Source organism: Neltuma alba, unplaced genomic scaffold, assembly GCF_004799145.2.
Source record: "Neltuma alba isolate B1F8T4 unplaced genomic scaffold, ASM479914v2 tig00011955_pilon, whole genome shotgun sequence".
NCBI lineage: Eukaryota > Viridiplantae > Streptophyta > Magnoliopsida > Fabales > Fabaceae > Neltuma > Neltuma alba.
In genome coordinates this window covers 9,868-36,599 of record NW_021636533.1, presented here as the reverse complement: position 1 = coordinate 36,599, position 26,732 = coordinate 9,868, and the positions used below count along the sequence as shown (strand labels likewise).

The following is a 26,732-nucleotide window of genomic DNA, read 5'->3' as shown; positions in this document are numbered from 1 at the left end:
GGTACAAAATATTAAAAATGAAAGATTGAGATTAGAATTACAATTAAAAAAATTTATTAAAATAATATTTAGCATGAGTAATTACTTAATATATGCGATTAGACAAACCCATAGAGATGAGATTGAGAGATACCACTTCTCTTTATAGTATTCTCCAACCTCACATACATGGATTTGATTAATCCCATATAACAATTAATTTCTTATACTAAGTACTTTTTTGATAGATTTTCTCAGTTGCAATTCCAATTTCAATTCTTCATTTTCAATACTTTCTACTAAACGTAGCTTTAATTCAATCTTCTATGATCTCCAAAAGCTCTCTGCTCATTTTTCTATGTTTTGCTGATGTTTTCCTTTGTTCTACACATGCACGTGGATTTTGACTTATCATGTATATGACACATTTGCTTTGTATTTTGTATCAAATCGGAGTTCTTCTATCCTCTGAATGAACTCTTCCCATCCCAACCTCATTTGGTTATTTCATATCTTAATGATCAATTTTCAAAAAGAAAATTACGAAAACTGTTTCTGACAAATAAAGATAAATTAGTGGTTTACCCTAACCCGCACGTATCAGCTTAATAGTAAGATGGTAACGGAAATAATAATTAGTGAACACCAGTTCCATCCCAGTAGCAACAGTAACAGCTCAACGCATCATGTGTACACACAGCTACAGCTCTCCCACCAGTCACACACAGACAGGTAATTGATAAATGTAAATGCAGCAAAAACCATTTGTAAATGCATAAGATACCAGACATAAATGTCACTCAAACAGCAGAGCTAGCAGTCGTCGCATCTTGAGTTCATAAAGATACTGCACCTTCAGAGGGGCACGGCATTCTCTCCAATAAATTTAGTTCGTTCTCCTGCATTTAATCACCACCATAAATATAAATGCTATTTCTTTAACCCATAATACTGCTCACCAGTGATTTAGTCAATTGTTGATAAATCCTAGTTCTATCAAGCATTGATAAAAACTGAAGCTATTTCCGATCAGGGTTATAAGCTACCAATGAAGGGATGGTGGTAAAGGAATTTGGAATATATTATAGTTAGTTATTAAGCAAGTAGAAGACGTAGAAAGATTTTTTTTTTTTTTTAAAATTTCTTTTTAGGTCTCGGAAAGACTTACAGTAGGATGCGATCCTCCAGAGCTGATTATCACCTTTGTTCCACTCCCAGAGGACTATAGTTGTGCCATCATGAACACCCCCAGACCTCTTATCACCATGGAAAGCATCCACATTAAGATGAACATTGTTAACCATCCTTATAGCTCTATAACCATCAGCAATCTCCTTGCTCTCAGTCCACAGAACTGACTCATCAAGATAATCAGACTTGTAAGGTATCAGTCGAACCTGCAAGACATTTACGAAAGACTCTTTTTTTAAGCAAAAAAAGGGCCTCTGCTTATTCTCACGACGCAACAGGAAGGAGCATGCACAAGAGAAATCACTGATCACATTCCAAGACCTAAATCAGTACGGAAAGCACATTGATGCGGATAAATTTTCTTTTTTTAAGAGGGAAGAAAATGATACGACACTTTTATTTCATCAAATTTTGAATTCAACATTTGAGTATTGGACCAGCACAGTCCACTGCTCATGCTATTCGGTCGAATGAACATGAATAGAACTGCACGGAGCTCATCATCAACTAATCAAGAAAAAGTCGTCAAGGCAGAGTTCACAAGCGAATTATGCTGGAAATGGAAAAGCCAACACAATACTGTAAATTCTAGAAAGGTACTTGGAATAACATCAGGAAATGGTACGGTTTTGAACAGTCCAGCGATATTATTCATTTTAGCTCATGTGATGGCTTGATTGGTTTCCCTAATAACTTTGACTGGCGCAGCAAAAGAATCGAACTTTGATGAGAAAGAGAAGTTACCGGATGAGTGGCGCCGATGGAATGCTTAACGGCCTCACCAGTAGCTTTGTTGACCAGAGAAAAAGCGGGGCACCCCTCTTGATCCTTCACCCTTGTGCTGTACTTCTCATCCTTGTACCAATGCTGCAACAATAATAATGAACAGCATGAACAGTCAAATCAGTCAGTCAGACAGTCAACAAATTCAGGGATGATCCTATCTTCATAATTTGTACCGAATTGAAAAATAAGAATGTCCTAGATACGCAGAAACTCCAAAGAGCCGGACCCAATATACGCTGACAACACTAGCTAAAGGAATGACCCAAATTCAAACGCCGGCAGCTAAATCCAAGGTATCAGTAAGAATCGAAGTTGCGGGTAAGTGCTACCTGGTAGTCATCGGTGGGATCGGATGGAGCAAGGACGACATTGCCATCCCGAATGGTAAGGGAGAAATTGGGGGCAGCCCTGGAGAAGACCCTAACAGTGCGCCTGTTGGAAGAGACAGTGGCAGAGGTTTCGTGATGAGTATGATGATGAACGAAGGAAGGCAAATGGGGGCGATTGGTGTGGTGGGTCTCATACGTCTCCACTTCATGAGAAACATGGTGCACAGATACTGCGGTGCCGGGCGGGGGGGCGTAAGCAGGAACGCGGGGCGGCGGAGGCGGTGCCTCGGATGAGTAATTGAAGGGGAGGGGACCCGATTGAGGAGGAGGGAGATCAGAGTAGTTAAAGTTGTAGGGAGGTGGTTGAGATGGAACATGAGAAGTGTGGTAGACTTGAGCTGGGTGAGGTATGGGTGGAGGAGGCGGCTGATCACCGCCGTAGAACGAAGGGGGCGGAGGAGGAGGAGGATTATGGAGGTCAGAGAAATTGGATGGCGGTGGCGGGTAATCTTCAGGTTGATCGTCCCTCTTGTGATGGTGGGAGTGATGGTGCGAGGGATGGCCAAAGGGGAACTCCATAGTGGATTTCTTTCAGTTTCTTGTGATGACACGAATGAGCGAGGGATAGAGGAAAGAAAAGGAACAGCAGAACGGCGATGTGAAAATGAAACCAGACCGCGTGATGGTGATCAGCACGGTGGGCCCCTCTGGTGCGAAATCAGTGGACACGTGGCCAGCGTATGCATTGTGAGGGGCGGGTCTGAACTGATATCGGCGTGCCTCGCACGAACGTCAAGAGGAGCGGGCAACTTATTATTCCATTTGCCATTTGCCATTTGCCATTTGCCAGGTGTTTGTGTATTTTTAATATAACTTTACGTTACATTAAAGAAAAGGTTTTATTTCGTAAAATGAAAAGAGGTTTGTTTGAATGTGTTCTCAATGGGGGCCTTGGTGGTTGAGGACTGGGTAAGGTGAGACGTTGAACATGTTAATTAAGTGACATAATTGTGAAGGGGGTCGTTGAAATGGGTAGAGATCTGATGGAACCACAACAGCGCTTGTGTTGTTCAATTTGCGCAACAAGCTTTTCATAATCTGTGTGTTGTTCTTATTCTAAAGAGAGAGTAAGCGGTGGGCATTCATGATTCTGGCCCAATCATCAGCTTGTGTAATTATCCCTAAACAAGAACCAATTAGACAATGTCACGAGGAACGACACGCGTCTTGGATCCTCCCCCCTCCTCTTGGGCTTTGGGAACAGTCTTGTTGGGCTTCACCCCAGGCCCAATGCTTTTTTATTTCTAAGTAACCCCATCCTGTCGAGTCTTATTATAAACTGTTGATGATCGTGTTTGTGATGATGCGGATTTATTTAATCCAAAAAAAAAATAGAAATTTTGTTGCAAGTAATCCACCAATGAAGGGTCGCGGCCGCCAAGGAAGGTTTTAAGTTTTGTTTATTTATATATTTCATAGTTAAATTTATAACCCTCTCTCTTACCTAGTCGAGGCATATTTTATTTTATGATGGAATTCAAAAATTCAATGAATGGTAATTATATTCTTACACGATTCTTTTCTTATAAAATAATTTTAATGTTAATTTTCTTAATTTGTATTGTTTGGTTTAAAGAATCTGGTGGGTGGAAAAAAGAAGGGGTGTGAGTCGAATAATGGAACAAAACAAAAGTGACAAAGTGAGGATAGATTGAATGATAAGTTGAAATTGAATGACGAATAGGACAGAGCGTGTGCGAGAGAGGGTTTGGCGAAGAGACAAGTGCGAGCTCAGGGGTGGGGGCGGGGTAGGCTAGGGGAGGCAATTAATTAACGTGGAGAGATAGAAATACGCATGGGAACCGAGGCACGAAGAACCCATGCCATGTGTTTACTGCTCACTTAAACTATTCAACAACCACACCACCACGCTCCCTCGGGATTACTTGCCCCTCATTCATGCAACCTTAGCAACTCCGAAACTGCTTTCCTTAATGCATGCCCAATATACTCAATACATAATATAATTTCCCCATTTTCCACGTTCCTCTTCTTCTCTTCTTTTATTCACAGCCTCCTCCCCTTTCATGGGTACTTCGGTTATATTTATTAGTTAGTCACAGTCATATTTCGGTGCTCTTAGCTCGCAGAACGTGCATGTTCTTTAATTTGTTTGGTTCTGATTCGGATTTGCATCCGCATGGTTGCATGACAAAAGCAAAGCACGGAAATAGTGAGATAATGTTGAGAATCAAGTTCTAAAACAGAGAAACTGAGGACTTTTCCTTGGAAAAGAATCACATATCATCACATTTCACAATCAGCAATCCCTTATCTAATACAGGTATCTTTTGAAGCTTACCCGCCAGCCCAACGCGTACAAATTAAGATCATTAATTAATTTTGTGCACGAATCATTTTTGAATTTTGATCCGCCACCCCCCCCCCAAACAGTCTCCTCACTCATGACGCCAGAATCTCCCCTTTCAGTTCCTTATCAATTAAACAGTTCTCTTGTCCATTTCATTCCCTAGCTACCTCCTTCCAAAAAAAAAACAAAAAACAAAAAGAGAGAGAGAGAGAGAAAAAAGCGACCCCTAATATCTTTTCGTGCTAATCCATACGTAAGGAGCGGATGGATCAGACGATGCGCTGCCCTGCGGGCTCAGCTTCTAGATATTTTACTTATCTCACCTAAGATAGTGTTCTTGAAAAAATTGTTTTAGAAGTGTTTGGATTTATCCCTGAAAGCGAAGATGAGGCCCCGGAAGTAACTGCTGGTTCAACAACGACTGCTTGAGGAGGAAGTTCCACTGTGGATTCTCGAATTGGTTGGTATTGTTGGTAGGGAAGCTGCAGGAAGCAGAGCTGAGATACCTTTTTGATGGGTATGAGATATCCTCATCCAGGCCTGAAATGTGACGCTTGTGCATATTGTTTTCCATGCTTTGGATGGAGGGATTTAATTGGGGGGTCCTCTGAAGCAAGAAACTGCTGTTGGCGTGAGTGTTTTGGGATGATTGTTGATCCAGATTGATAGTTTCAGAGTTAGAACTAGCAGCAGCTGCGCCTGATTCAAATCCAGGTGGGGTGGAATAGTTGTCAGACAATAAGCTGCTCAACATGGAGAAGTCTGCGGCATCTAACAAGTTCGAGAAAGACATTGATTTTTGAGGAATCAGAATGTTTTGATGAGGAGAGGGAGATTGAGAGCTCGGCAATATCTGCTCTTCTGCGGTATCTTGGTCAGCCACCAAGGTCGTTTCTGCTTCTGCAGTGGGAGATTCTGCATATTTGGACTTCTTGTAAATTCGGCAAAGAACCCAGTCATCCAACTGCCATGAGCCAGAAAGGAAGAAGAAATGAGGGGACGATGAATAAAATCAAACAGATAATGGTTTCGTGATGGGAATCACTTACTCTCATGGAGCAGTCATGGAACTTGACAGGTCTGTTTCTGGTGTTGTCGAGGAGGCGATATTCATGCATGATCCAGTTGGTCTTGACGCCCTTGGGGGGTTTTCCAGTGTAGAACACTAGGGCCTTCTTCACCCCCACGATCTCCGTCGCTCCTCCTCCAGGCAACGATGCCACTATCGTCTTGTCAGTGCCCGTCGCCTTCCAGTACCCTGAACCAGCTGCCCTGTTTGGCCTCGCCCCGTTTGGGTACTTGCGGTCACGGGGACTGAAAAAGTACCATTCTTTATCCCCAAACGCTGCCTTCTCTGTTATACACACAAGCAATACTCATCAACAGGTCATCATAAAACTCCATATATGTATGTATGTCTGTGTGAGAGACAATTGAGTAGAAGAAGAAGAAAGAGTACCAGGTAAGTTCCAGGGATCAGACTTGTAGATATCAACCTCGGCAATGATGGAGACGGGTAAGGGCATGGAGGCGACCTTCTTCCTGAGATAGTGGAGAATGAGCTCCTCATCAGTAGGGTGAAACCTAAAACCAGGAGGTAAATTAGACTGTGGGCTGGCCATAATGTTATGATCACAACAGAGGAAGAGGAGAGAGTTGAAAGTTTTGGGATGGGAAGAAGGGAAGGGGGTTATAAGGAGGTGGGAAATTTGTCGTGTGGTGGGGCCAATTGGAGATTACCACAGGACGAGCAAGGGGGGGGGGGATCAGTTTCTAAAATTTCCAAAAGCGGGGTCCATCTCTCACAGCTTCATAGCAAAAGCAGCCCCTATGTTCACACGCCCACACTTCCATTTTGTCCGTTTCCCCCATTGATGGCGGCGGTGCTCTGAGATCACACTCCTTCAGATGACCTGTCGACACGTGTCTACCTGACCCCCACAGCCCCCCCCCCCCAAATCCCACAATTATTAGTGGCAGCATGAGCTTTGTCCTAATGCCCTCTGTATCAGCATTACTACGCCACAAATTTTGCATGCTCAGCTTCTACCAAATGCCCTTTTGACTGCACCACTTCCACGTACATGAATAAGATTATAAAAGCCACAGCTGTTCTGTCCCAAAAAAAAATACCATGGCACGAGGAGGGACAGGTGGGTCAGCAACTTGTGTTACCGATAATAAATGAACAACTGACCAAATACATACAGATTGATGTTAAATATCTGAGATAGATTTTTATCAATAAAAATGGAAAGAAAGCAGCAATTATAGGAGAGATGGAGGAAAGGATGGTTTAATTATGTATGTAGACAGGATAAAAGGGACATAGAGCATTTAGAAAGGGACAAAGACAAAGACAAAAGGCAAGGGGACTAGTATGTGAAAATGGAGCATTGGATTGAAAAGTCAAATACCCAATAATCAGTGTCCATGGCACTTTGCTGGGGGGCCTGCTTTTCTCCATATCATCAATCGCACCACTAACGAGTTCCCGTGGATGTTCGTGTAAAAGAAGATGCTCCCTCTTCTTATTCCCAATCAAAATCACTCCTCAGTGATCTCCCCTCGCTTATTAGTCCTTACCAAACCAGCAAGAAAAATAAAATTTGAAAAAGCATATTCGTCTCTAACACAGAATTTCCAGCCAGAAATTACAAGGACCCCACAAGTGGGTTTCGCCGATTGGTCCACTTGGCAATCATGAAAGTAAAGAAACAAGTGGAATTATCTATCTCTCTCAATTTTCTGTGCACGGCCACTTATTACTTCCTTGATTGGGATTTGGAAAATACCATCGCCTCAAAATATCGTTAGTGCCCTCTCTGTGGTCCATACACCAGTCCTTTTCATTCTCGCCACTCTGGTGTTTCTTAATTCAAAAGGAAACTTTCTCATCATATGAGATATTTCTGATATACACATGTAATTATTCTATTCACCAAAACCTAGTTAACAAAAACAATTATAACATGTAAATCTCGGAGCTCAATATTAAATATCCTACACACATCTGTACATCCATCAGGGCTTTTGTTCCATCGCCATTAATTCTGAGAAAACCTGGCCCTGTCAAATACTGATATATGCATTTCTGCAGATAAGTTGGTTTTGCTCACCACAAATGAGAGACATTATTCTAATCTAAACCAGCAAGATTCATATTCTCTCAATCTATTATTATGATCAAAGAATGACGAAATACTTGCGTATGAATTCAAGTAGAAGTTGCTCAATCACGGTCCTATGCGAGGTAGGTAGCATTCATATTAGTTCTCGTGGATCAGTAACTTACGTACGGCACACCCATTATTGTTAAAGACCATGACATTTTCTATGTTTTTGTCTCCGAAGACTATATATGTTACTTGGAGCATATAACGATCATTTTGCCACCAATTGTTATATCAAAAGAAAAATACCTTTGAACGAAAAAAGAAAAAATCAATATCACTGGTATTGTGTTCCTGAGAACAATGATTTCTGCAAAGGCTAACTAGGAGCCAGCTAGACACGTAAGTATCAGAGAGAGTCAAACTTTGAATGAAAGGAAGCCACGTGACGTGGTCTTCTCTATATCATTAGGTAAAATCAACGACGTTAAGAAGTGATGCTCCATTCTTAACCACAGATAAGAGAAAAGCAATGAGCCAAGGCCATGCTTCAGCCAACGCGTCATTCCCATAACGACCCAGATGGCAATATCTTGTTGTACTCTCAGTTATCCTCATCTGTTTTGGTGGTCCTGGCTGGTAATATTGATCCTCTCGCACAATTAAAACTCTCATTCATCCAACTTTTCTGAAATTATTGTATACCTAATGTACCGATCGGATAACTCTCTTGCGATATATACATAGCCACATCTCATATATAATCTATCTCTGGTACAAAAGCTGCGACGTGCATGATTGAGTCTTGTAGATATACAGCATGGTCTCGAAATAGAGAGAAAAGTTGAGAGCAGCAAAGCGAAAAGAAAAAGGTCAAATTAAAAGCTCACCCAAAAGTGGATAAAATGTGTACGGAGAGTCTTGGTTCTATGCATTGAACTTAAAAAGGGGGGGGGGGTTGAGAGAAAGAGCCAAACTCGGTGGAGATAATTAATGCGGGGCCTTTGAACTTGGATATAAAAATATGATACCAGGAAAAAGGCGATGTTATCACCAAGTATTGAACTCGGGGGAATACGATTTTGTGCTAGACCTATTAATATTGTTCAAAGATGCTTTTAATTTGGTTGATGAGGACACCCATGCCGAACGCTTCTCTACACACGTTTGCTTAAGTATTGGGGTATTGTGTCAGCCTAAGTAAGAAAAAGATGTAGCCATTGGCAAATGGCAATGCCTTGTTCCACCGGATATGTGCTCGGTCCTGGCTAGGCTAGGTAACTTGTTGACCGAGAATTCTTTCACTTTACATGCTCCTCTCTGGCATAGCCCATAGTATATTACAAAATATCTTGACCAGGTTACATAAAAAATGCCAAGCACATAAACTTGATGAATATATGCTCTTAAGTTTTTCAGGTAAAGGGATATATGGAGTTAGCTCAGCAGGAGGTATTGAATTCAGAATATTCATTGAATCATGTATATATGTGCATAATGAGTCCGTTTCTTTTACTATATCAGGAAGGTCGATCACTTCGTTCGTGCCATCCTTTTTCGTGCTTTATTTTTTAGGCTTCACTGAACCTGTTCGAGACAACTACATATGGTTTGGTCAGGCTTTTTTCAATTAGGCTGCGAGTGAAGTAGTTGTGATTTTTTTAAAAAAAAAGTTGAAGCGAGTATATTTGAATTAGACCGACCAGAAATTAAATTGTGTGCGCAAACAAAAATCAATCCTAATTAACTAGAAGATTGAACAAAGATGAATAATTAATGTGTCGTTCAAGTGTTGGAACAGGAGGGAGTAGATTCCTCAGCCTGTCCTGTTATACCTCTAAATCATTACTGATCAATCCACTAACTATAACTCAATCTGTGTTAGCAGATTTTTAATTTCCAGTGTGATATTGACCCGTTTGATTTTTGTGGTCGTCGGAGACTGAAGAAGAGAATCAGACTTTATGGGACGTCCGATTATATCGTTTGAATTCTAAGAGGACACTGAGGCTGCTTGACGTTGATTAAAGTCTTTTTTTTTTTTTTTTTCCTTTGAGGGGGGGTTAATTATGGAGAGTTCATTGGCATAAATGAGTGAAAAATAGTCAAATATATATAACAAGTGGGATATGTATTAAATACTCAGTTAGTTAATTCCCAACTACTATAAAGTCATGACGAAGACCTCTCCATGTAGTTTTCCACGTGTAATTACCTAATCTACAAGGATATGCATTAATTCATGTCTTATGTCAATGTGCCTAACCTCGTCAAAACTATCCAATTAACTTTATTCTGCTTTTTCTTTTGACCCCTCCTAGCTACTAGATGCTTTGCTTGCAAAGCACTTTCTGACAGTGAGAAATTATTTGTGTTCTCTGTCTATAGTAACTAAGTGAAACCACGTAAAATGTAGAGCAAATCATATATAATTTTATCGTTCGACGATTCAATAAAAAATAGAATAAGAACAAAGTGGGAAGGGCCTCTAATCCTGTTAGAACTTTGTCTCCTTTTAATATCTTCAAAGTCAAATTTTCGATCTTGACCCTCTTCATAATTCCCCTCTATACTTCTCTTCATATCCAGTCTTATCCATTCATTCAATTATTTAATGGCTCTATATTTACTACTATTACCGGCACTTCAGTATACACTTTTTAATAATTAAATGTTTTTAAGGTAATAATTAAATGAATAGTATATTTAGTTTAAGGTCATAATCAGTGATTTAATCGCATGGTTAAATAAAAAAGATAACTGAGCGAATAGTTTAGAATAATAAGAGGTAAAGTAGAAAACAAGGTTTATTCTAATATTTTTTAAATTAAAAAACATATATATAAAGAATCTTTTCAGAATATTCCTTAATCATGTTAATGGCTTGGACTAAAATATATGTTATCAAAATAGAGAGGAGGTCTATGTAATTAAGACAAAAGAGAAGGGAGGTCAGAGTATTTTACTCTTAAATTAATTAGTAAGAAGAGAAAAGTCTGATGGAGAGGATATCCAAATCCAGTTTATAGTGTATACGTTTGATTGATTATGGCTCCTTCTCATCATGAAAATTTTCATTTTAATTAACCCTTTGATTATGTTTTTTCAAAACTGTCAATTTGAGTTTATCAGTGACATCAAAAAAGTTATTAATCAAATGATAATAATTCAATTTTTTCTAGAATTGTTCTCATAAATTAAATTATGTATTTTCAACAAATTTTTATGTTCTCATAAATTAAATTATGTATTTTCAACAAATTTTTAACCAGGGAGAAATTAAATCAGTCACTGAGGACTCTCAATTGTTCTACTAGCTACAAAATCTAAATAAATAGATATGAAAAACATTCTGTTGATGTTCTGCCAAGCAGTGAAGAGTCGTCCCATGTTTCTAGAGGGATGGACTTGTTGAGAATCGAACAGGTCTACAAATTCGAATGGAATAATAATGTAATGGTAGGATATGAATCAGAACCCGATCCCTGTGATTTTCCACATCATTTCCTAATTGCTAGCCAACTCAGTTATGCCATGAAGGAACAATCCACCAACTCTTTGACTTGGTCTCTGCTTATCCAACCAGCATCCTGTTCTGTACGATGGGTTTAAACTTGACATCATGCAACTGGCTTGGGCCCTCACAATCAGCCCATTCACTCCCAATTTGGGCCCAAGGGAAGCTTGTCTGAAGCCCAGTTCAATGTCAAGTCAAGGAAGCACGTCCACATGTGAATAAACTTGACCCAAAAACAATCATGCACCCACAGTGTCCGTCGTCCCACGCGGCTCACTTCTCGCTCATTTCTTGCCCAAACTGCTTCTAGTTGCTCTGGGCCAACATGCAAGTTCCAGTATAGGCTGTTTCTTGACAAGCAGTTGGGTCATACAGCTCATTTTTCCTATCCATGACTAATTTACAAAAGATTTCATTTCTCATGTGTTTTAAATAGCAGGCACCGAACGGGGCTGAATCTAACGGATCAGTGTTTAAATTTTACTGAGATTTGTACCCACATTAAATATCTAATAATATTTCAAAAAAAATTGTCTCCAATAAAAAAATAATAGTGCTTAGTATAAAACAATAATAAATTAATAGCACTCCCTTCGTCTTTTATTATAAACAACAGCTATCATTCTCTTCTTATCTCTAAATATAAGAAATATCTACAAGTTGTTTTAGATTTTTATAACAAATTTTCTATTTTACCCTTATTAATTACACATTCTAATATCTAATATATTTATTATCTTGTTTTTCGGACCATAATCTCTCCATTCAAGTTCTCTTTTTTTTTAATACAATTCTCTATTATAACAATTTTTTAATTTTCTCTCTTATACTCCCCCTGCCCAAAAATAATGATATTTTGAGGAAAAAAATTTCAACTTCTATCTATTTATTATCTTTTAACTCATTTTTATGTTTATGTTATGCAATTCAAGATTGCTGATAAATTAAAAAGAGACGCATGGGGTAGGCGAGGACGAGACAGGTGAATCAGAATGATGCAAAACATCACGGCACGGCTATCTTGTTCAATCACAGACGGGGACCTCTGAGAGAGATAATAGAAAAGGGGGAGCTTTATTGAACACATCATGCATGTCTGACACAACAGACTCATGCAGGTAGCTCTTCATTCCAGTACAGATGGTTTACCAACACAGCTAGCACGCATATTACATTACAGGACGTACATTAGTGGTTGGAATTCAGATACAGAAGAAATAGACTCGATGGCGCTGCCTAGGGCCCACGATGCATCCAAGGAGGAGCCCTTGTACTCTATCTCCTTCGCAACCGTCACCACCTCCCATGGATCCAACCCTGCCAACCAAGCCATTAATTAGAACCTCCCATCATTATTATTGATACAGTGATAATTATATTATTATTATCATATTGAATATTGAATCCCCAAGACGTACCAAATCCATCGACCAGCAGGGTGTACTGGTATACGAGATCCATGCAGGTATATGCAAGCACGTCTTCGGCATTGTGCGGGAAGGTGGTTTTGGCCTCCTCGTATGCTGTCTTACAGGCAAGCTCCGCCGTTATCTTATAATCTATCGGACGAACCTGGCCGCTCGTTTTGTTTGGGTCAGCAAAACCCGCCTATATATATATATATGAATTAGCAGGGGTTGAACAATTGTAAATTATAAAGCAATGAAAGCAATATCAACTAATACGAGGGATAGGCATATATGTATACGTCGATGGCTAGGTAATAGAAAGAAGTGGCAAGGTAGAGATTTTTCTGGCCCGGTCCTCCTCCACCGTTCCAAACCCCCCCAAATGTGCAGTTCTTGTGCGCACATGTGGTGAAATCAAAAAGCTTCAGCACGGTGTCCCTGCATTCACTGTAGCTTGACCCATTCGCCGGCGCCGACGCTTTGTACTTCACGTTTTCGTACTCGTAGGTCCCTTGATTCCCATTTCCAGTAATCAACAAATCAGAGTTCAGTTGCAAGGTTTCTTTAGTTTAGAAGGGAAATTAAAGTTATAACTTGGGATGGATGTGTCAGATAAATCATTACCATTGAAGCCAGTTAAAATGCAAGGGTTGTCAGAATCACCGGTGAGCTTTAAGATCTGTGCACGGGATGCTTCTTTGCCAAAGTTCAAGTAACTGTGAACGTAAATGTGGTAGGTGGAACCAGCGAGGGAAATCTTAGTAACGTAAGCGTCGCCGTTAGGTGCATTCTGAGGAGCATTAGCAGCAACATCCTCTGAGATGGCATAAGCCATTTGAACAGATCCGCCTCCCAGATCTGCCACTCCTATTGTCTCTGCATACCCTTCTCCCAGCTTATTCAGCAGATAGTTCACCGTCACCTGTTCCAATTTCATGCCCATCATATTCCCAATTCATCTTTTTTATCAAGTTCCACTGTATTAATTAAGATGTCTACCTCAGCTATAAGCATGTCACTCCCTTACTAATCTATTTATAAGTGACTTGTAGTTAAAAAAAATTCATAAGTAATGAGCCTTTTCCAATATTTCCCTTCTGGACTTAATAAATATAGAGAAAGATAAGATAAATATGTGAGAAAAGATATAAAACATACTCTTCTAATCTTATTTATAAGTCATTTTCAACGTGTTTCACGTAAACTAAGAAAAAAATCTTACACTTTATTAACTCTTACTTAAAATTTAACAAATTTTTAATTTTATCCCTATTTAATATATCTTATAAGAACGAAGTCAAAACAATATTAAATAAAGGATAAAATTATATGTTTATATGAGAATTTCTCTCCCTATCCTATAAAGAGGACCAAAAAAATTTCCTCTCTTTGTGTCTTATAAATAAGACTATAGAAGTACTTTTAATACCCTTTCTTTAATAAAAGCAAATATGAAAAAAAATATAAATTTACTACATTTGAAATACAAGTAATTTATAAATAAGAAGAGAGTCGGTATGAGTATAATTGATGGTACGTAGCTATATCATCAATTTATTATGTATGGACGATTCCTTACACGAGCCAAATAATGAGGTCCAAGGAGACACAAACGAATGAATGCATTGTGGGGATGCAAATATAATTAATTAATGAAGGCCATGATGAGCTTACCCATAGATAATATCCCTCTTGGTTTCCACTAAGAACGGCAATCGCATCATCAGACTCCACCGCAAACGAGCTATTGCTCCTCACGACATCCCTAACCTTTGGGAAATTAAATTGAAGGCAATTTATTATTAGTATTGTTATTAATAGATTAAAATTTACAAGAATAAAAGGATAATTATTGATCCGTGTTATTATTTATGCCACTGAGAAGAGCAGAATATATCGTAGCGTAAGCGACAAAAACGTGGTCCTCATGCTTCCCTGTCACGATCATGCATTCATACTAGTAAGGGAGAATTATAATCAAATCCTACAGAAGAAAAATAATTACAAAAAAATTTTAATAACAACCTCAACAGCTTATAATAACAAATCTTATAGTGAGAATGACAATCTTTGATACTTGTTTTTTCATTTTTTTCCTAACTTGAGACCTCCATATAATTCTTCCTACTAATAATGTGAATGACAAGGGGTGGCCCCCTAGTTATTTTAACGCGCGTCCATGACACAGAAAACTGATCGCTGTCCAGAAACGACAATTGAAAACGGTTCGTTCGTTGGCCCAACGTGCGAGAAAATTTTTTAAAGCGTATCAGCATCATTAATCCAATAATGTCTTTTGGGAGAGGAATCGAAGCTCGGCGATTAATTTTAAAATGTTTTTTAAAATTTTACTATCAAATTTTCTTGTTCAAACAAATTAATTTTAGATCATGTTTGATCTGCCTCCGACATTGTACTTTTTTAAAAAATTGAATTTGTGAGCAAACACTGATTTAAATAAATAATATATACAAAAATCAACATTTATATTGATATCAACATTTTTACTGTCAAGATACAATCCAGAAATACAATTCTCCAGATATTCAGGAAACTAGGGGGTGACTTGGTGATTGAAAAAGACGAAGGTAAAAAAAATCACAATGAAAACTATATGTATTGAGTACCAAAACTAGTTCATACTTTTACCTGATTCAAAAAGTAATTTAAAGAAAACCACTTCCCATTAAATTCAAGAAATTACTTTCTTTCTACGACTTTAAAAAGTTGTGCGTGCTTGCTAAAATATGGTGGCTTAAAAATGTGAAAAATATAACCCCAGACATGTATAGCAGCACATCACAAGATACATGCGTGTGGCTTGGATTTAGTGATGGGTAGGTCGAAGTTGAAAAACGTACATAATTTTAAGTTTGTATAAATTTGGAGGGGGTCAGATATATATAATACTCCTCCAATCCCTAATATAAAATCCATTTAACTAATTTGATTAGATTAAGGAAGTTAGGTAAGTTAGTTAATTATAAGAAAAGTGACACATTTTTCTTAAAACACCATAATAATCTTTTTTAATACCCCTCTTCCTTTTTTACTTGGTTATAGTTGAGGGAGTATTCATATAAATAATTTAGAAAAAATTAATAAATATAAAAAATGGGTCTTATATTTAGAACTAAAACCAACCTAAGAATTGGGTCCTATATTGGGAGAGTATCTGCTTAAATAACCTTTTGGGGGGGGGGGGGAGAAACGGTCATGGCGCTGTTAATTCAAACCTGAACTAAAATTTATATGAACGGCCTATGAAGAACTCATACTGCTTTAAAATGACTTAAAAACCCATTGTTTCTTTCTTCTTCTTTTTTTTAACCTTAAAAATCCCTTGTTTCAATAAGCTAAAACAATAAAGACAAGGTAGGTGTGTAAATGCATGGGGATTTGCGGGAGAGTTACTTACGGCCTGCAAGATGAGCTCGCAAGTATGGGAGCCCAGAGATCTCAAACCCGCAGTAGCCTGCATCATGAGAAGGAAGCAGCGGCTGGTTCAACAAATGAATGAAGCTATATATACATATAGAGAGACAAAGAGGAGGGAAAAGCTGGTGACCCCAAGCCTGAGCGGCGTGGCGGAGCGAGACTCCTCCGGAATAACATTCTCCGCTTTCCTCAGCAATGGCAGCAACGACTCCCCCGCCTCCTCCGGATTATCTGCGTACGAACTCAACCCCGGCGTCACCTGTTGCATCCATTTGTTCATTCTTTACTCTTACCGTTCAAACTCATCATCAACATAAATCAAACTAATAAACAATGAACCTTGTAGTAGTACTCTAAACCGTTGCCGATGTAAAGCAGCTGCAAGCTCTGGTCGAATTGGAACACATGAATGCGAGTCCCCGTGCTGCCACCGTCCAGTATGACGGCGTATGACGAGTTGCTGGAGGAGCTGCTACTCACGCCGCTGGATCCCTGACGGAGAGCCCCCAATTTCCGATGCACATGGCCGTGGCACGACGGCGCTGTCCACACCACCAACAGGCACCATATCCACGCTACTCCTACTCGCCATTCCATGCTTCCACCACTTCCTTTCCTTTCCACACTCCTGCTCTTCTAGCCTCTCATATTGCCACGCTAGCTAATTTATATATTGGGCAGCTTCATCCTCCTCAAAGGGGATTCTATTTTTTTTTAAATACAGGGGGCTAATATTTTAAATTATTAAATTATATAGACCGAATTACGTTGAATTAAAATTTAGAGATTGGATTTGGCAAAAAGAGACTAGTCTCTTGTATGACAAACTAAAATTCAAATTCTATTGAAAGAGGTGTTTATATTTAGTGTTCCACAGTGTTTCGAGTAAAATATACCCCAATAAAAATATATATGTGCTTAACAAAAAAAATTTAAGAGTTGAGTTATAACCATGAATTAAAGTTATAGATACCAAGAGTCTGTTTGACTCAATGAGAGGAAGGAAAGGGAAGAGATTTTAATGGAGGAAAGGGAAGGGGAAGAGAGTGGAAGGAATTTAATATTACCTTGTTTAGATTTATAAAAAAGGAGGGGAGGGGAGGAGTTTTAATATTATCTTGTTTGGTTCATGAGGGGAGGGAAGGGAAAAATATTTTAACATAGATAATTTTGCCCTTATTTTATTTAATATTATTTTTTCAAATTTTATAGAATGTTTAATAAAATAGAATTGTAAATAACATTTAATATATTGAGCAATACTTATACCAAAATTCTAATATACTCAAAAGCATGAAATATCATTGAAAAGAAAGTTGAAGTAATATTCAGCCACAACTTGTCTTGCATCCCATTTTTGAATAAAATATTTGGTCATGCAAATAAGAGAGTGGCGTCTGGAGACAAGAAGAAAATGATTAGTATAGAGATATTAAAAATAAATATAGGTATAATGATCATAACATGGTAAAATATTACCTTTTCTATCCAAATCCTTCCAATTTTTGAGGGGAGGGGAGAGGAAAATTTTTTTTCCTCTCCTCCTAAAATTTGTGTATTGTCAAATAAAAAAAAATTAAAATCCTTTCCTCTCTCTCCTTCCCTCCAAATTCGCCATTCCAAACCCACCCTAAGTCATACCAAATTGAAATCGAAGGATGGAGTTACAGCAGAGTCAAAAATTAAGCGGACAAAAAATTAATTTTCTCTTTGTACTTTTTAATATATTGTACCTGACTATGATTGATGACGCGTCACGCGATGCTCTGAAAGGCTTCCAATAAAGCTGTGTTGCTCTTCAACCGACGGTCCCCTTTCAAGAATAGGCGGACAAAAGTGAGCATATTCATTAATGGACATACGGCCTGCTATAACGAAGAAATGGCTTCTCTTTGCAATTGATCTAGCGGCAGTTTAGGCCCAAGCGTCGCATCTCATCAGATCTAAGACCTTTGATATTACGGGGTGTTTGGATAGAAATCAAACTATAATTTCAGAAGTACTTTTATAGTTTACGAAGTAAATATGTAGAGAAATTTGTCTCATTTTGCAGAAAAATGCTTCCGAAACCATAGTTTGGAGGTTGCTAAACACCCCTTGTATATACAATCACACATGCACATAGAGTACCTCTTGTCTTTATTATAAAATATAGTTAACTAATTTAGAGAGATTAAAAAAATTAGTTAAATTAGTTATTTGTTATAAATAGGTGTTGTCTTTTCTAAAACATTATTGTTAATCATGCATATTACTTAGAGTTACCATTTTATAAAACATTTCATATGTACAACCACTTTACGGACTACTTTAAAAAAAATGAATAAATATAAAAGACAAAGTAAATTGATATCTCATATTTAAGATCAAATTAAAAGTTAAACAAACTCTTATAATAAGAAACAGAAGTAATATACATATATTTTGTCACTTTGACTTGATGCTCAACTCTAAGCCAAGAACTCCTCGCTACTCACAACACATATATCATCACATAGTACCAAGATCAGATCACTTGTTATTATTACTTGTCCAAGCCAAGCTTGTTGATTAAAAATTACTCCTCTTATTTTAAATATAAAACCTATTTTATAATATAATTTATAGTATAAAATTAATTTTATATTTAAAATCGGAGGAGTAATTATTTGATTGAGACGATGGAGCCATGATTTGGCACCTACAATAATTAATTATATGTCCCCGCTCATATATATGGTCAATTACTTCTCAGCTTTTTTTTTTTTTAAAAAAAATAAACTTGCGATGCGTATGGCGCCATGAGAGATCTTATCGCTTGTTCAGAGATTGCGACCATAAAAATTAAAATAAGGAACACTTGGTTGTTATTTTTCAGCTGAGGCCAACAATGGCCGTGCGGGGCCAATTCTTGAACCGCACTAGCCTTTTTTTACGCCCCGCCTATTTGTCTCCTACCTATGTGCCAAACATGTGCAAAACATTGCCTTATTGTTATTAATTTATTTTCTAAAAATTGTGCTTATTTATTACGACGAATAACTTTGCGCCATACATATATAGCTGAAAGAAAGAGATAGCCTTTTAAAAAGCTCTTAAAGGTCGCGGGAATATTTTTCTAACATATAAGTTGATCCCATTAAATTGTATACATAAATATAAAATATCCACAGGAATCAAACTACATTTGTGTGCGGCCAAATGAGACGCGTAAAAGGTATTAAAAGCATATAAAAGTTACATAAAGCCATATGGTGGTTGGAGGATGCTTCGTTAATGATATACTTTTGATAAGAACTTTATTGTTGTCGGCCTAAAAAATGGTAAGTATTTTACCTGTAAATTGAAATTTTGCTATTGATTGACTTATTAATAAACAATTTATAATTTATAAACATATTTATAAGTTTTTTTTTTCAGTCTAGAGATTTGTTGTGATGTTTCATTAGTTTTTTGGAACCCCACGTAACCTTTTGAATAAAAAAAAAATTACTATATGGCCAAGTGTGAATTTTATATTTTACGGAGAATTTCTTTGAGGATCTACAATGTGACAAATTAGTGGATTATAATCACAGTTTTTAAATTTCACCGTAGGACCAAACGACTAAAAGTCTGTTTAGGATAGTATTTAAAAACACCTATAAACACTTTTTGTGTAAATCGATAAAATGTCTCAGATGGATGGACAACATGATTTTGCATAGATTGTTATGGACCCCAGTCCAAGCTCCATCGCTAGTGGCTCACTCTCTAGTGTCGAAGATCACTCCTTGCAACAAAGAGCGATCGCTAAGTAAGAACCACGTGAATGTGGAGGACAATTGATTCAGCGGCAGTCGTGATTTCCTCCTGAAGCAGTCATACTCGTTCAGATTCAAACGAAGCTTTGCGTCAGAGAGAAGGGGGATAGAGTCGGCGACAGCGTCGTTATGGTGATACCATCGAAGGGGAAGCAATAGCAACTTCTGGAGCAAAAGGTCATCATTTTTGTTGTTGGCAACATTGACAGCAACGGGATTAGCAGCTTGCTTGTCGAGCCGGCTGAGGTGTGGCAACCTTGAAGCATTGCTGCCATCGAAGAGATACAACAAGAGATAAAGAAAGAAAAAGTAGAAAGCATATGCAAGAGAAGATATAGAGGGTGATAGCGGAGGGAGAGAGAGAGAGTATAAACTGTGAAAGTGAGATCAAAGTGTTCGCTAGAGTGGGGAGAGGCACTCAGTGGAGGAGGAAGATGGTTACTTCCTCAGTTTTGTTTTTTGTTTTTTGTTTTTGGGATATGCTTACTCAGATTTTAGTCAAATGCCATATCATCTCTAGTCAATTGAAACTAACGGCAGAAGCACAGAAGGATTAACATTAATAACAGTGTAAACAATAAGGATTGGATAAAAAGAAAAAAAACTGCAAGGACCTAATTTAAAATTGGGTGAAACTATAAGGATTGACAAATTAATTCTCCCTAATATTTTATTTGATATTGACAACACAGAATTTGTAAATGATAACAATTTTTTGTTGACATTCTTATCTGGTATGCAGTAATTTTAGCTTCTTTTTTTTGTTATTTTTCCCTAAAATAAAACACATAAAAAATAAATACATTTTTTATTTAATTATTCTGATAAAAATTAAAAATATATAACTCAATTGAGTGTCAAGTTATGGATATAAATAAATGGTACCGGTCACGTGGGTCGTTTTGTTAATTAAGCGTAAAAAAAAAAAGATTCGAGGTTCAAAGTTTGGGAAATGTACGTTACCTAGATTTTGGGTGTGAGAGTCGATCGAAGGCGCGTGGTTGAGCGGATGAAGATACGGTTTCAATTAATGTCTCGCATCAAAATATTCTTTTCTATTTATATACTAATAAATTTAAATATATAACTTTCCCATCAAGTTATTTTCACACCAAAAATATCGAGTCTGAATCCCTTCTCTGTTGCAAAACGTAGAGAGTCAAAAACCAAGTAAAAAAATTTCGTCGCTAAGTTGTATAGTTATTTGAAATTCCGTCCTAATTGCATCTAGGTTGCTTTGTAGTATGTGAAGCTGAACAAAACCATCCAAATTTCTTTTTTCTTTCTTAAACAGAAAAGAGCACTCAGTTTTTGCAAAGCAGCATGACGTTAAACTGATAAGAAATGTTTCCATGCATACATTTCTTCGAGATATAAAAAGATTGCTCTTATTACTTCCACCTCATATGGCCAATATGGAAACATCTGATCATCAGCTGCTGAAGGCTAAGAAACGGGAAATCAAACAAAGTACAAGAGCCGATCAAATTTGGGTAAAGATGATACGGCTTCAATGGCGGTGCCCAGTGGCCAGGTTGCTTCTACCAGATGATCTTTATACTTCACTTGCTTCACCACCGTCACTTCTTGCCATGGATCCAGCCCTGCCACACCACACAATCATTTTATATACTAATTTATGCAATTATCAGTGCTCACTCATCTACATTATTATATATTGTTGATTTGAATTATTAATAATTCAAGATCCTCCACCAACCAGATATTTCGTTATATATGAAAACCTACCAAACCCATCAACCAGCAAGGTGTACTGGTATACAAGATCCAGGCACGCATATTGAAGCACATTGTCCTTCATCAGTGGGAAGGTGGATTTGGCTTCCTCTAATGCTGTCTTGCAAGCAAGCTCGGCCGCAATCTTATAATCCACGATTCGAACTTTGTCGCTGGGCTTCTTTATATCGGCAATGCCAGACTATATAATGAATGAATTGCATTGCAAATCCATGAGTGATTGTTATAATTACCATTCACAGGTTGAATATATATAACATAATGTTATTAAGTATATACCTCAGTAGCCAAGTAATAGAAAGAAGTGGCGAGGTAGAGGTTTTTCTGGCCAGGTCCTCCTCCACCGTTCCAGATGCCACCAAATGTGCAGTTCTCGTTTGGGCATGTGGCGTTCACATTGAGAGCCTTCAGAACTGTGTTTCTGCATTCACTGAAGCTCGACCCGCCAGGCATGGCTGACGCCTGGTATTCCACTCCTCCGTATACATAAGACCCTTTCCAATTTCAAATATGAAAAGCAACCAAATTTAGAGATTGCTTTATTCCCCAAGGCACACATCTGTAGAGTATATATTAATTCTAAAGGAAAGCTTGGTCGTAATTACCATTAAAACCAGCTAAAATACAAGGGTTGTTAGAACCACGGGTCACCTTCAAGATCTCTGCACGAGATGCTTCTTTCCCGTAGTGCAAGTAACTGATGAAAGCAATATACATCAACATAAATATATCGATCGAAATAATGAAAATCGAAGTGGGTGTTGATGATATATTATACCTGTGAACATAGACGGAATACTTGGTTCCCTTAAGGTACATCCGGGTTACGTAAGGGTCGTCTCCTTGTTGAGCGTTGGGAGCCTTGGCAGCATTTTCCTCTGAGATGGCATATGCCATTTGAACTGACCCTCCTCCCAGATCAACCACTCCCACTGTCTCCCCATATTCTTTTGCTAAGTTTCCCAGTAGATAGTTTATTGCCACCTGTATTGTTCACTTCCATCTCAGATATGCCTTCTTCTCACTATTGTTTGAGCTTAAACATGTAATTAATAATACCGTTGACTGTGACGCTGAGGCGCCACTTCTTAGGACTCACTCTACACCACTTTGGTCCTCTCTATTACGTAGATAAAATATTTTCCTTTTATTTTTATTAAAAAGATTTGTATATTGAGAAAAAATATGATAAATGCTAATATACTTTCTCCTACCTATTCTCTCTTTCTTCATCTTTATTATACTTCATAAGAACATACTTAAAAATAAAACATTAAAAAAATATAAATAACAAATAAAAAAAAGACTAAAATCTGTTTTCCAAGTCATAAATAATAAGAATACGAGTGATATAACGAACAAATTTTTCGTTCTTTGGCCATCTTTGTTAGAGCCGAGGGTTCTGATTAATAAATCCCACAATGTAATCTAAGCGTGGATCGATCTGGGGATAAGGACGTCGTTGTGTACAGCTGTACAATATTCTTCTCCAAAGGGGTAATATTATTCGGTTGACTGTAGCCTGTAGTACGTAAATAGAATCCCAGAGGCAGGGCTCTTTAATTTACTGAGCTGGCTGTAGAGCTGGGAACCAGGGTCGGCCCTTTAGGACTGACGGATTTAAAAGGGCCGGCTTTTCAGAACTAAAATTTTAAAAATACCCTAATTTGCTAGGCCCGGTCCTTAAGCTACAGGACCAGCCTGCGGGCTTTTGGCCCGTTTAAGAAAAAATACTATTTTTTATATTTATCATGTTTTTTTATAAAAATATAAAAATAAACCAATAAAATTATTAATAAAAGACATAAATATGAATAAAATTAAGTCACAAATATAAAATATCATCATATATAAATATTCATCAACATCTAAGAACATCTAAAACATTCATTAACAAGATAACAACATCTAAAAGTTTTATCTATAATGCAATTGTGCAATAAATAAACACTATCATTAATCTTTTGAAATTTCATCATCACTATAATTAATTACTTTTCTTTGTAAGTATGCTTTTTTGTCGTAACAAAAATATCAAGTTTTTCTTCTTTATAAGAATTTTATTTTTAAATTTTACAATCTAACTATTATTTTACTTTAATGTGAGAAACATTGTTGTTGAAACTCATGAATTTCTAATTCAAATTATAGAGTCACAAGTTATATAAGTATAAAAATATTCTATTATCAAATATATATATAGTTTAAAAATATCAACGCATATAATATAAATCAAATCATTATTAAAGTCCAAATTAACCTATTTTTTAAAATTTAATTGGATAAATTATTGTCTAAAACTAAATTTAATTTTAAAATGATAATAATAACTAAATATTTGAAATATTATTAACAATGTAAAAAATTAATAACATTAATATTATATAAAAAAATTTAAAAAATAAAAAAAATTATAAAAGGGCTTAAAAGGGCCGGCCCTCGGCCCTCTAGAGTTGGCCCTTTTAAGTCCTCGGCCCTTCAGGGCTAGCCTTTCAGGGCTTATTTTTTATTTTAAGAAAAAAATATTAAACTCGGCCTTTATAATTTCAGGACTTAAATGGACCGGCCCGATGGGCTCGACCCGTTTTCCTGGCTCTAGCTGGCTGGACTCTGGATCACGCGTCTACTGGGATGCTTTTCTGAATTCGTACTATCTTATCTTTTTTTTTTTCCCCCTTGCCAAATTCGTACTATCCTATCTAATACCATAGGCCGTAATTAAGAACCCGACACTTGCATCTAAGCAGTGACCAAATTTTGAAGCGTATAATGTAATGACTAATTTAAATTCCACTCAGTCACGGGACTCAGTTTCAACCTGTTTCACATATACAAAATAAAATTTTAAATTTTATTAAATTTTATTTGAAATTTAACAACTTTTTAATTTTACCTATCATACTTTTTTAGAACAAAATGAACATAATAATAAATGATAGATAAAAAAATGTATTATTTATATGAAAAGTTTTTCTTTCTTCCTATAAATAGAACTGAAAATTTTTTTCTTTTTATTCTATATCTTATAAATAGAACCCAAAAAAAAAAGTGTGTTTCCATGAACGGATCGTCGTTTTGAACTTAAACTAGAAACAACTCTATGGATAGAGGTTTCACGAATCATACCCATAGATAAGAGCCTTCCTGGGTTCCACCAATAACAGCAACAGCATCAGGCTCGAGTTTTAAAGTGCTTCTTTCCTTGAACATATCCCTGACCTAATAAACAGAGGTATGAGAATTAATGAAAACTGCGAATATTATAAGAAGAGAGACTGATGGTGATGGAGCAACAAAATCAATTCGTTACCGCCTGCAAGATCAATTCAGAAGCATTTCCTTTCAGAAGTCTCAAACCTGCGGTTGCCTGCACTTGTACACATGCATAAATACACAGTTACGTACGTTGATCCATATATATTATCAGAAAAGCATAACATATATATTTTGACTCTGATTTGATGAGGCATACCCCAAGTTTGAGGGGAGTCTTGTGGTGCACCCTCTTGGGAACAACACTCTCGGCTTCCTCTAAAAGTGGAATGAGAGATTCAGCAGCTTTTTCTGGGTTCTCAGCATATGCACTCAAACCCGGTTTAACCTGCAGCCAAGAAGAACACCATGCATGCATCATATTACAGTGAAGCGATCAAAGAAGCAAACGAAGGTAATTATTAGTATTAAAGAAAAAGTGAGAGTAAGAAAGGAGACCTTGTCGAGAAACTCAAGATCTTGGCCGATGGGAAGGAGGTCTAGGATCTGGTTGAAGTGGAAGACATGGACACGGCTACCAGTACTACCGGCGTCGAAGATGACAGCGTAGGAGGTTGTGGGTTTCGGAGATTTACGATGCAGCAGCATCGGTTGCATCTGGGAAGAGCAGCAAGGAACTAAGCATATTATTAGCATTAACGCAGTTAACACTTGTGACTCCATTATGCCAATCCCTCACCCGCCTCTCTCTATCTCTGTTTCTAACTTCGCCTCAAGCCCATCCCCACGGCCTCCTTTATATAGAGATGAAATATAGTTCTAGCTTTATGATCACCTCTTATGCTTTATTCAATTATTGATCCTTTTAGCGAAAACCAATTCAATAAACAATTGTCATGTGCGGACGTACATATGGAATTTATTTATTTACTTATCTGGCGTGATATATATGATATATATGCAGAGTCAACTTTATTATGATTACGAGATTATCCTTTCGCACTAATTCTAGAAGGCAGAAACAATTACATCTGAAGGCCCACAAATTATAAATTTCTATAACTACCCGGGGGGGGGGGGAATGTTGAGAAGTGCCAAGTTGGGAGGGTGATCGATTTTTTCTCTCCTACACTTGGAAAAGCACGAGAAAATGGAGAAGAAAAATTATTAAATTCAACAAAGGTAACCGTGCTATTTCTAGAATAATGTTAATTTACACATAATAAAATTGATTTTTCATATGTATGAATAAATAATTTCAGTAATATGTCACTAAATGAAGCGAGATATAATTTTGATTTAAATTTATAATTATTTTATGTCATTTTTACATTTTACTATTAAAATTTTCTAAAATTATATCATATCAATATTTGTATTTAAACTATATTTTACAGAGAGAGAAAGAGAGAGAGAACGTGAAAAAAATTAATGAAACGATTTTAAGTTGAAAAGACAAAAAAGAGCATGTAGGGCTCACGTGTTCTTTTCGTCTTACTTTTCAACACCCAACACGACAGTGTAAAAGTTTGATTATTAGTACATCCAAAACAACATTTCGCAACCAGTGCTCACAGGCATCTTAAACTTATCAAATTTAGGTTATTTATATTTTTATTTAGATAATTTGGATTTGATTTCATTTTTATTTTTATTTATTTAAAATGATTATTTTAATATAGATAGAATCTACAATAAAGATAATCTATTAACTATAATTCTTTTAAAAAATAATTCTTTTTAAATCAGGACTGTTTAAATAAGATATAGACGATTCAAATTTGATGAGTTTAGAGTACTCATTAAGATCATAATCACTGACAGGCCATCCAAGCTTTCTGATATA

At 37.0% G+C, this 26,732-nt stretch overlaps 4 protein-coding genes across 4 annotated transcripts; all 4 read right to left on the bottom strand.

The window, feature by feature from the left end:
• Window positions 1–579: 579 nt before the first annotated feature.
• LOC114719839 (ricin B-like lectin EULS3) lies at window positions 580–3,077 on the bottom strand. The gene is made up of 4 exons (XM_028905391.1): window positions 2,286–3,077; window positions 1,915–2,037; window positions 1,148–1,376; window positions 580–878 (listed from the first exon to the last, which is right to left on the bottom strand). Coding segments are annotated over exons 1-4 (933 nt in total). The 5' UTR covers window positions 2,865–3,077; the 3' UTR covers window positions 580–876.
• Window positions 3,078–5,010: 1,933 nt separating this feature from the next.
• On the bottom strand, window positions 5,011–6,317 carry LOC114719831 (NAC domain-containing protein 1). The gene is made up of 3 exons (XM_028905377.1): window positions 6,116–6,317; window positions 5,706–6,010; window positions 5,011–5,620 (listed from the first exon to the last, which is right to left on the bottom strand). Exons 1-3 carry the CDS (start codon window positions 6,276–6,278, stop codon window positions 5,024–5,026), a joined length of 1,065 nt encoding a protein of 354 aa, XP_028761210.1. The 5' UTR covers window positions 6,279–6,317; the 3' UTR covers window positions 5,011–5,023.
• A 6,045-nt stretch (window positions 6,318–12,362) lies between these two features.
• On the bottom strand, window positions 12,363–16,769 carry LOC114719833 (nucleoside-triphosphatase-like). Its single transcript, XM_028905378.1, has 8 exons — window positions 16,473–16,769; window positions 16,264–16,392; window positions 16,114–16,170; window positions 14,370–14,465; window positions 13,320–13,617; window positions 12,995–13,206; window positions 12,705–12,894; window positions 12,363–12,603 (listed from the first exon to the last, which is right to left on the bottom strand). Exons 1-8 carry the CDS (start codon window positions 16,728–16,730, stop codon window positions 12,461–12,463), a joined length of 1,383 nt encoding a protein of 460 aa, XP_028761211.1. The 5' UTR covers window positions 16,731–16,769; the 3' UTR covers window positions 12,363–12,460.
• A 4,396-nt stretch (window positions 16,770–21,165) lies between these two features.
• Window positions 21,166–25,643, bottom strand: LOC114719830 (nucleoside-triphosphatase-like). The gene is made up of 9 exons (XM_028905376.1): window positions 25,385–25,643; window positions 25,146–25,274; window positions 24,984–25,040; window positions 24,800–24,892; window positions 22,452–22,657; window positions 22,279–22,370; window positions 21,953–22,167; window positions 21,665–21,854; window positions 21,166–21,519 (listed from the first exon to the last, which is right to left on the bottom strand). Exons 1-9 carry the CDS (start codon window positions 25,607–25,609, stop codon window positions 21,377–21,379), a joined length of 1,350 nt encoding a protein of 449 aa, XP_028761209.1. The 5' UTR covers window positions 25,610–25,643; the 3' UTR covers window positions 21,166–21,376.
• Between the last annotated feature and the right edge of the window lie 1,089 nt (window positions 25,644–26,732).